Source organism: Pollicipes pollicipes, unplaced genomic scaffold (assembly GCF_011947565.3).
Source record: "Pollicipes pollicipes isolate AB1234 unplaced genomic scaffold, Ppol_2.1 Scaffold_2555;HRSCAF=2994_pilon_pilon_pilon, whole genome shotgun sequence".
NCBI lineage: Eukaryota > Metazoa > Arthropoda > Thecostraca > Pollicipedomorpha > Pollicipedidae > Pollicipes > Pollicipes pollicipes.
The window spans coordinates 37,864,793-37,875,763 of NW_023596136.1; the positions used below are offsets into that span (position 1 = coordinate 37,864,793).

The 10,971-nt window shown below is 51.4% G+C and overlaps 1 protein-coding gene across 4 annotated transcripts in view; it reads left to right on the forward strand.

Moving 5' to 3' along the window:
* LOC119109968 (potassium channel subfamily K member 1) overlaps window positions 1-10,971 on the forward strand; it is a 70,311-nt gene that overhangs the window by 27,491 nt on the left and 31,849 nt on the right. Inside the window, exons 1-3 of one of the 4 annotated variants that reach the window (XM_037233717.1) lie at window positions 2,874-3,249; window positions 4,239-5,076; window positions 10,318-10,458. In XM_037233717.1, the coding sequence (XP_037089612.1) occupies window positions 4,827-5,076; window positions 10,318-10,458 (391 nt within the window). In that variant the 5' untranslated portion in view covers window positions 2,874-3,249; window positions 4,239-4,826. Of the gene's footprint in view, window positions 1-2,873; window positions 3,250-4,238; window positions 5,077-10,317; window positions 10,459-10,971 lie in introns of those variants that run through there. The other 3 variants (XM_037233724.1, XM_037233731.1, XM_037233738.1) reach the window with 3 other exon arrangements.

A 10,971-nucleotide genomic window follows, 5' to 3' on the forward strand; every position in this document is an offset into this window, starting at 1 on the left:
GCGTACGCCAGTGTGTGTGTGTGTATTCGTTGGAGTTCACACGATTGGCGGCCGCGCATGCTCCCGTTGCATGCTGGGTTCGCCCACTTCGCCGCCCGCGCGTATAAGCGTCACAAGTGCCGCCTAGCCAGTGTGCAAGGTCTGATTGTTTGCCTGGTGCGGCGACCCCACTTGATTACGCGTCCTCTGTGCCCCTAATCACTCGCGGCAAACGCCGACTGGGACGCGGGCAGTGTTATTGCGCCCCGGGCTGAGCGGACCCGAGCCGGGTGAGGCAGCCTCTCGTACCACGAGCGCATCCTTAAACCCGTCAGGTCAGTCTGGCCCGCCAGTGACCTGACTGTACTCAGTCTGGCCATCGGCGACCTTGCCGTCGATCGATGGCCCGCTTCGGAGATGGTTGACCCCCGTCCGGCGCATTTCTGATGCACGAGACAGTCCTCATGCTGGCGGTGTGAATAAGTGCCGTTTCCGCTTTATCACCGCTGTCGGCTTTGTCCTATTTGTCTTACATGGGCGATTGTCTCGACTAACGGAAATGGCTGGAGCCTGGCCCGCGAGCCGCGTGTTGGCTCCACCATCTCGGGCCCGTGACGTCCTCTGTCTCCGGGGCCTCCTTCCACGGCGTCTGCGGCTCGACTCCTCCCGGGAGTCCCTTCCTCCATCACGCCGAGCCGCACCGATCGACCGCCGCCCATCGACGTCTGGCGGCGAAGCGGCGCGATGTGCCCCGAGCACGAACCGGGCAGGCGAAATGCCACTGGGACGCGGTGTCCCATGAGACGGCCAAGGCAGCTGCAGTACAGATGGGGCGGATCTGAAGGTGGACACATGGCAACCAGTGCTGGGAGCCGGTCGTGAACGGAAAAGAAATGTGGGTTCTGGTGACTTGGTAGCGGGCGGCGCCTGAACGTCGCGTCGTAGCAGTTAGGTTCAGGTGGTTTTCATGTTTCGCCAGAGAGCCGTTTTGTAATGATCTATTGCAGGCCACGCTTTGAGACCCGCAAGCTGGTATAGGTATTCATACGAATGTGAGAAATGACTTACATCATGTCTGGTCTTCATCATAAAATGTATTCATCATGCAACTCAGTGTTTACTTCCAGTTTACTTTATCGTTTGTTTACCCTTTGGGGTTTTTGTGAGGACAGAAACTCAAACCATCAGGGGCTGCTCACCTTCACCAGTCATCACATTTTTCCCGAACGCAGGTCGTCTGCTGCGTCGCAGCACGTGACAACGGTATGTTCGCGAATGTTTTTGACAAAAAGTTAACGCGAAACAATGTCTCAAACAGCTTTCAACCGCGCCAGTGCCATCTATTTTTTTTTGCAGCCGATGAGACAGAGGTGGCGTTTCATTAAGTCCATCGATGATGGTAGGGGCAAAGGCAAGGGAGACGGAAACGTATGCAAGTTTGCTGTTATTGATACTTATCAATGTCTTTGTGCGTGGTTTATCTTAGCATAACAGTAGAATGCATTTGCCCTTGCAATGCAACACAGCGCATCTGTCTAACAAAAATTTCCTGAAATGACCATGATGCGTCTGCGTCCTCGTCTAAGGTGGGAACTAAGTAGCTAAGCATGAACGGAAAACATCAAAGAAGCCGACGTCGTAAGGCCGTATGTGACGCGTATCTTTTAACGAGAAGCGCCTCAGGCAATACGACCACTTGACTTTTAAGACGCCGGCTCGGTTTATGCATTACTAAGCCGCATTTCTCGACCATGTCAATGGTAACCAACGTAGCTTTGGCGATGGTAAGTTAACACCCGAGTGGCTTGAGAGACTGGACGGAGGCTGGAAAGGCGGAAGTGCACTAGCGAGTGTACGAATGGAATGCCTGAAAAAACGCATTGGGCCTGGTTTGTGGACAAGGGACATGGATCGTCGCTTAGCGGAGGAGTTGAGCGTCTGTTTGAGAATACAAAATAGCTAGAGAAGTTTGATCACAACGTGGTGCATGGCCCTAGTGTCCCACCATCCGCCCTTTGCAGATGCCTTTCCTCCGTCGCCTTAACCTGAAATACGATCCGTTTTAAACAAAGCTTGACATTAGCTAAACCTGGCCTGCGTTTTAGAGCATCAGATCTTGTCTGGAATGTTAGGCCTGCATTGAACCTAGTTGTAGCCATTTTACTTAAGGTTCATCGCACATTCAATCTTCAGGGCTTTTTATCTTTTTACTTCAGGATGGTTGTTGCTCGTGCATTGGAATTACATACCTCAGCTTTCAAAGTTAAGTAAATGTACCTTACTGCGGGCTGGGCAGTTATTAGTCCACGGTAGTCTACCTTTGAAACTGCAGTATGTCATGTGTAATCTGGTTGTGAAATGACATGCATTCCACAGTCGAAAAATGTAGAAAATATAATGCAAAATAAGTTCTCGTTTGTATCATTTTTGGGGAAAAAATCTCTTTTTCATCATGATTTGCTATCAACAATTACGAATTGATTATATTTGTATACATTTGTGGTTAAGAAAACGCCAGTAGGATAATTTAGTTCTTGAATACACGCCAATGGCCGCAATGTAGCCAGCAATACCCGCCCAAAGCACTGCGGGCTTTTTTTTACCCGCCCAAAGCACTGCGGCCGCACGTAGCGAGTCTGCGGGCTCTTAAGTGGCAGTTCTGCTCAGTCCACAAGGGATGTCTGGACGTCTCTGAAAACATAAAGGCGAGGTAGACTTTCCACCAGCGCGCCCAGGTGTGCTGCGGCACAGCCTAAATAGCATAAAAACATGGCCGAGCGCTGAGGGCCGTTTGCTGCTGTGACGTCACGCCTCGAGGGCACGAGTCAGCTGACTGCTGTTGTCGGCCCAAGCGGACCGGTTCAGGCTCGCCGCGTGAGTGAGCGACGCGCCAAGGGCGCTGGGCATCGTTTCGGGCGGCGTGTTCCGTGCCAGTGTTTCCGAAGCGTGTTGACATACGTGAGCCGCCGTGGCACGACGAGGGTGGTGCGTGGAACCGGAACGGACCGCGGTCAACCAAGGTGCAGGTCCCTCGGTTGCCGCCAGTGGCTGTGTCGAGGGGCGGGGCAGCGGCTGCAACTGCAACTCTGCTTCAGGGCCGACTCGGGCCGGTCTTCAGCCACGCGGGCGTGGTTGTCAGGCTCCGCCGACTGAGGCTCCGGAGCCCGCCGGATGTTCGTGATCGTGATCCGTGACTCGCGCGTAACGTCGTGATAGAAGATCAGGCCTACAACTACCGTTTGGTGGGGATGCCAAACCATGTGATTATCTGTAATTATGCTCACTCTTCTTTTTTGCGTTTAATTCATCGAGCTGTGGCCTTTTACGTTAAATTCGGAGAGAGAAGACCTGTGAAGAAGGAAATCGAATGAAGGAGGCCAAAAGGAAATGTGATAGGTTCGACCGTAGTCCCGTCGTTTTGTTACATAATAGCCAGTCACGCATCAAATACCAAGTTGGAAAGGCTCCAGCCTTCCAACCTTGCCGTCAATCCCATGCAACTTCGAAAGAAAAGCATTTATCCGTGATATACTGGAAATAGCGTGAAACGGGACTGTAGTCGCCTGTATTAGCACCCCCCCCCCCTCCCAGCAACGTTTGTGGAAGTTCGCCCCGTCTAAAGCGTTACCATAGTATTCTTTGGTCCCAGGCATGGGCATGGGTATTGTAACGTCATGAGAAGCATGGTCCAGCCCAGCGCCAGGCGGCTCATCCCGTGAGCGGCTCCTGGAAGAAGTGCGTTCTAATTTCCACCGCGTTCATTCATAACATTCGGGTTTCAAACTTTGTGGCCTCATTTATTATGGAATCAGTCATTTTTCGCTGTCATTACCATGCTGACGAAGAGAGCTGGTTAGCAATTTTTATTCATTTATTCCATAAGTTGCAATTTTCTAGCGGATAACGACCGTTGGCAGGCGGAAAGCCATTGTGTCATGCAACAGCAACATGTAATCTCTGCTCACTTTGCCAGCACCATTTGAAAAGTCTTCTTCCAAGAAAATCTCTCGCTTAGACCTGAGCGATATCACATGGACGAAACCTCTATCAACGACTGTGCTTTTTCCCAATGTTGTTAAGTATTTGCTGTTGAACTTGTCAAATTCCGCGTTGTTTTCCGCGTCTCCTTTCAATACCACTCAGTCTGCGCCCAGGTAATTGTTGTGTCAATTATTAATTTTTGCTGACCTTTTATCGATTACTGGGTTTGTAAATTTGTCCCGGAGTGTCAACACTGCATGACCGCCTCATACCCACAGGTTGGGCTTTTATTCAGCTCCGCGCACGGCCAGTAATTGGATAACTGCCGTCGCCGGCTATCTGCCTGGGTTATCGCCCAGCACGGGCCGGTCCGAGGTCCACATCCGCCCGTAGCGAACATCTCTTTGACCCCGACAACCTTGGCACAGTTCGTTTGGGAGGCGTTTGCGGCGGCCTGGGAGCTCGGCTGGGGCCCACTGGGCTCGGCTGGGGCCCGCCGGGATCGGCTGGGGCCCGCCTGGCTCGCGGTGTCCGCTGCGCCCACCAAACGTATCGGGTGTCAGCAGCGAGCTCCCCACGCGCGGGGCTTCGTCACCAGACCCACACTCTACACGCAGCAACGAGGCGAAGGGACTGCCACGCGCCGCCGCACCACGTGAGAGTGAGCGAGAATATCCAGTGCCGAACAGCAGAGGAGGCCAGGGCGCGGCCCGACAGTGTGTGGGACAGGTGACGGGACGCCGCCTGCGACCCATAGCGAAGGACTCTGCTGCGGCGCCCACCGCTGCTCCGGCACGCCCGCAGCTGCGCCCCCGCGACCGTCCCCCCTCCAGCCCGCAGCCGTTCGTCCCTCCGCTGCTGGGATCATGGCGGTCGAGCGGTACGGCTCCGTGGCGTACGAACGGCTGGAATTGGCGCCGCGTGCGCACGTGCTCCGCTGGCTGGGCGTGCGGCGCAGCACGTGCATGCTGGCGTGGTGCTCGGTGGCGTACTTGGCCCTGCTGGCGGTCGGCGCGGCCGTGTTCGCGCTGCTGGAGGCGCCGTCGGAGGCGTTGCTGCGCCGCCAGCTGACCGACAGCGTAGCCCGCTTTCTGCGCGAGCACAAGTGCGTGCCAGGTGGGTGAGCAGGTGCAGGCGGCCGACGCGAGTCTGTTATCGTGGGGCGGTGACGCGTCGTTTTCCGACGCGCGCCGTCGGAGCCAGCCCGAACTGGCTGCAACTGCCGGACGCGCTGTTTGTCGACGGGACGTTTCGATTTCAGAGCCGGCAGGTATTCGCCCGGCGGATATTGCTAATGGGAGAATGCCACCTTTTTGTACTTCCACTTATTGTAAGATCCAACGCGTCCGATGTGATCCGTAATGCCTCTCTAGTTTTCTTGAAATCTTTCTGAATCGTTCAGAGATTTGTTTTGAAGTAGCCCTTTCCTGCGGAAAAAATCTTGTTGGACTCTGCCCACCACTATGAAAGTAATACGTTTCATTGGCCTTACTTTTCCGGCGTGTGTGCTCTGTAATGTTTGCAATACACTAGTTTATCAAAATGTTGTGTGCTGCATGCTACGAAAGCTCGAAACACCCTGTTTAGACAATGGCAAAAGCGGGCCTGAAACTGTTATCCCCCGAATTCAACGACATGTTACACTATGACTTTGATTTCTTTCCTATGGCGTTTACCACAGTGACACTTGTCAAGGCGCGCTTCGGCTTTGGGAATGAGAGTATCACATGATCCAGAGTGACGCACTGTTTCAAAATTCAACCAATGGGCTTCTCGGGAGCAAGCCCTTGCCGCCCTTCTGGGCCATCCACAAACGTGCTCTTATTCACACCAGTAGAGGCGCCACGGCAGTTTTCATGATGATGGTGGTCGCGACAGCTATAGGGAAGAAGTGTAGTGCTGTTACAAAGCATGGGCAGCGTAAATGGGGCTTGAAAATAGTTAAAATTGATATCCTTATGTCTTGGCGATGCCACAGTGGCACTACTCAGTACTTTTTTTAGACGTGACTGGTTCTAAGGTTTCACAAGATTATGTTTTTGGAATATGCTCCAAAAGTGGTACACTTCCTTTAAAAGGGAACAGACATGGCACCTTTTTGGGCTTTTCACCCAATGCCAGCTCACACGCGTCCGATTTGATATGTTATGTCAGCTTTCTTGAAATTCTTCTGAATAACTCAGACCCCTAGCAATACCACGATTGGCCAAAATGACTGTGCAACAGTTACAATGAGGGCTTGAAAACTCTATTGAAGGAAAAGAATGGACAAACATTGGGCTGTCATCACGCGGATTCAGCGACATATACTATGACTTTGATCTCCACGGCATTTTTTACAGTGGCTCTATTCAAAGTGCATTTTGGCTTTGGGTATTACTACGTTGACACTGGGATTGGTGCAACTTGCAACCCTGTGTTTACAAAGCATGTACATGCCAGCGACATGTCACATGGCCCATGGCGCCCTGCTTCAAACTTCCAACAATGCATTTCTCACCAAATGGCTTATGTCGGCTTCTGTACCATCATAAACAGTAATTTCCACCGACGTCATCGGTATTAGAGGTGGCACCCATAAGGCAGGAGGCCCTCGAAGCGGAGTAAAACGGGCTCGGAGGTAGTACATCTAGTCCGTAACAGCTGATGACGGCGCGCAGCTGATTCTGCGGTCGTCGTCGCTGTTACGGGATAGAGGTGCCATTTCCGAGCTCTTTTTGCCCCCCTTGCGGGCCCGCGGGTGTGACATGCCAAATTCCGTGCTAGTTGCGAACGAGATAGAAGTGAAATTATGCGCACAGCCTCTGACGCTGCGATGAATATTGTAACTGGATGTCTTGCGTGCGCCAAGAGTGCCCGTGACAGAAATGAAATCCAGGCCTACACAGCAAGACAGAAGTCTGGTGCTGTGACGAAATGAAACTGTGTGATCTGGACTAAAAACTAATTCAAATGAATTTGTTCATTATGTCCTGCTGATGCTGTAGTGGTGCTCCCCAGAGCTTTTACGAAACGTCACTGGTCCTGACGTTTCAAAGGTGGAGAAGGTTGTTCAACGTGTGGCGCGCTCCCCTTAAGTTGTTTGCTGGCTTCGCGTGGTCGTTTGATTCCGAGCCTTTGAGGAGGTTCAAACTTCAGACGCAACTATAGGAAGGCTTTGTTGAGAAGTTCAAGGTAGAAGTAGTTGTCCAGATTTCTCTCCGACCCAAAATGCTGACACCTTGGACCTGTATGGGACAGACTATGGGGCTTGACATAGTCACGTGCAACATTCTGGATCGGTAGAGCTCGTGATGTTCGCCGTGCACGAAAACAAAACACTTATATTGTCGCTGCCAGCTGCATTTTAAGATAAAAGATTTAAAGAGAAAAAAACATCTTATGTCCTGTTTTTTGGTAAGACTGAGCACTTCACAGCTGTGCGTTTGTTGGTTCTGTATTGTGCCGCGCTCAAAGCTGCTCCGTGACCAAAGCAGCGAATGTCCCAAACAGCCGAGACAATAGGCTTTTCCGAAGAAAACGTCAAGTCGATGCTTCGCCTCGCCACTTCTAAGTCACAGCTGAACAAACAAGCTGAACTGGACATCCCTTAGGAATTGGGAGGGGGGAGGGGGAAGGGAGAGTGGGTGCAGTGCTGTAGCCGAATGTCCCGACTCAAATGTTTTTTCAGAGGATGCGCGAACCCAAACAAATATCTTGAAGGATTTTTGATAAGTGACGTGTTTATACTGCAGTGCAGTGCTGGCGCTCCAATGGTGTACACCACTCTGCGGTACAAATTCGAAACAAAGTATGTTGCTTCGTTTCGCGGTTGGACTTAGCGGTAGACCTAAACACGGCAGCACGGGCATGTTGACGCTATCCCATACATAACCGAGCTTTAATTTGCTGCCCTGGATGAAGCCATAATTTTTCAGAAGCTCAACAGAGATCAAACTGAAAGCCAGCGAAAAGGGAAATGTGCGTGGAAAGCAGCACACAATGGCGTCGCTTTCTGCACATGTATTTTAAACAAATCTTCAGTTACACCCAATTGTTTTCCGTTGTGTAGTTTTAGCATGGATTGCAAACATAGCAGGGTTTCGTTGCTGGCATCCAGTGTCGCATTTTTACAATTCGGTTGACATCGTGCATGAATGAGGCAAGACCGGCGCGAACTTCCCTAAACTCAAATATAGCGGATGATGCGCAGTTTCGAAACATTTGAATATACTCATCTAATAATTCAGATGTCTTAACTAACCACGAACCCTGATCCTTCAAGAAATTAGCGCCGGGTCCTCGACGCACACCCGACGCAAAAATGTTCTCAGGACGGAACGCGTTGTCGAGAAAACTCTTCAGATGAAGACGAGCCCATTCAACCTAGTGCCGGCAGTCCAGTTAGCACAGGTAGACCATGCTGATAGATGGCGGAACAGCGAAGCTGCTGTAACGAGTTCCTCTCGGTAAAGATGTGTAAATATATAATGCGAGAATTTCGGTGATGGTTGTAGGGGCTGTGTCGGACAGGTATGCAATCATGCCATGTTTTTGCCGGTTAATGCAAAATGATAATATGATTGAATAAACTAGCTCCAGCGTGCTTGGGAATTCCGCAAAGCTCTCAGAAGCAGCAAATTTGAAGGGAATTTCCGGCAGCTAAAGGTCAGTAAGTCTGAGATGTCCTTGTAATGCGAAAAAGTGTTGTCCCAGATAACTTCACAAACTGACACATACTAACTTACCTAGATGCCATACGTCGGAAATCGCAATGCCTTTCCCAAAAATGATGGAGTCAAATTACTCCTTTGTCGGTTCTTTCCGTGCAGGGCCATATGGCCAATGTTCAGCGTGCGTGCAAACGAGAGGACCACGGTCCCCACCGTCTGGCTCCTGTCTCTATAACTGGAGGGACTGACCACTAGGACACGTCTAGTGACACTCTCCAGGATGTTGCAGGGTTAAATGGCTACAGTGCGTGGAATGATCATGACATGGAATGTCGGGTCTAAAATGTGACGGAAATTGCAACCTTTGCGACCACACGAACTACACATTTGCAATGATGTCAGAGATACTTCGGTGTCGACTTAATCGGCTATGTTAAGACATATCGCCTTGGAACCTTAATCGGTTGCCAGAACAAATGAAGGAGGTCGTTTGGTGTGTTGCCTATCCACACGTAAGAAACAACTGAAAAAACGCGTACACCCCGTAGACCGCATGAAATATTTTGCAACGACCTCGTTGTTCTACTTACACAATGCCGAGCTTAAATATTAAGAGTAACAAAGCTACATAGCCTATTATCTGTAAGCTCCTCTCTTGATAATTAAGAATATCTGTTGCTAGCGTGCGGCATTGGGTCTGGCAGGAGAAAAGCGGAGAGCTGTATGACTCAATGTGAGTACTTCTTTGACATCTAACGCGCGTGGTATCAAACTCAGTCGCGTTACGGCGGCACGGAATAGGATCTCCTTTGCACACATACAGGTGGTGGATGCTGACGACTGTCATGTATGTTTTATAGCAAAAGCTCTCCACCAATCGTAGTATGAGGAACTGTGTCCTGAAGTCAGCATGCAGATTGAGGGTCGTGCACATACGTACCTTATTTTCCTAACACAAATGGTACATGACGCCAAACCAACCGGTGATATTGTAAAACTGCGTTGAGCACTTTGCAGTGACCGATATGATGTAGTTTGATTTATCAGCGATATTGCTATTTCCAGCCCTTCGGTAGAACGCCCTCAGCTGGGTCATGCTTGCAGACAACCCCTGGCGAGGCCACCCTCATCTCGCCGGGTTAATCAAGGACTCGTGCTTTTACCACATATCTCCTGAGGCGTGCACCGGAGAACCTGAACGCGACGATGGCGGCGTTCTGGTGTTTCCAACCGACCGTTGCAGCCCAGCTCACACTGTGCTACCTGTAGCATTCCCTGGACGAGACGGCTCACACTGCGCTACCTGTAGCATTCCCTGGACGAGCCAGCTTTCATCGTGCTGCTTGTAGCATCCCCTTGACCAGCTAGTTCACAATGTGCTATCTCACAATTCCCCGCACGAGCCAGCTCACGCTGTGCTACTTGTAGCGTGCCCTGGACGACCCAGCTCACACTGTGCTACTTGTAGCATTTCCTAGGACGAACCAGCTCGCACTGTGCTACTTGTAGCATTTCCTGGACGAACTAGCTCGCACTGTGCTACTTGTAGCATTTCCTGGACGAACTAGCTCGCACTGTACTACTTGTAGCATTTCTTGGACGGACCAGCTCATACTGTGCTACTTGTAGCGTACTCTGGATAAGTTCACCACCCGCTGTCCCAGCTGGTCTCGCGTAAGCTGACGATGTGCTCCGTGCTCCCCAGAGTCCGACCTGGAAGATCTCATCACTGAAGTGGTGCTCGCCAACAACCGGGGTGTGTCGGCCTCCAAAAACATCTCCAGCGGCTCCAACTGGAGCTTCGGCCAGAGCTTCTTCTTTTCGGCCACCGTCGTCACCACCATAGGTAGGTCTTGAGGGCAGGTTGGGTCAGCTCAGCACCTCAGCAGCGATGCATGGGAAGGGAGCCACGGCCGTGGGCGCTGCATGGCGTGAATTCAATGCCTCTGGGCTCCGGGAGCGGAAGCTTAGCTCGTCTGGCCACGGACTTGCTCGCAGGACCTGTCAAAGGCCGGTACTGTGCCTGACGCGAAGTTTTGCCGTGACATGAACTTTGACGCCAACCCAACAGGAAAATTAGACCTTGTCTGTGGCCTGCTCTGGCCCGGGCATCCGTTCTGTTTTCGATGTAACGCTATATCGGGACTACGAAGGAATCGTAGAAAAGTGCAACAAAGTTTGCATGTTCGAAACTCGTCTATCGATAACTGGGCGCGCAAAAAGATGAACCTTGCCGTAGGATCGAGCATTTTGCACGATCTTGGGGAAACGTTTATCAGTGTTGGTAGTCTTGCTAGTCCCATCAGCCCTGGAGAGCCCAGCGTGTCCAGCTGGGAATGGGATAGGCCCCACAATTGCT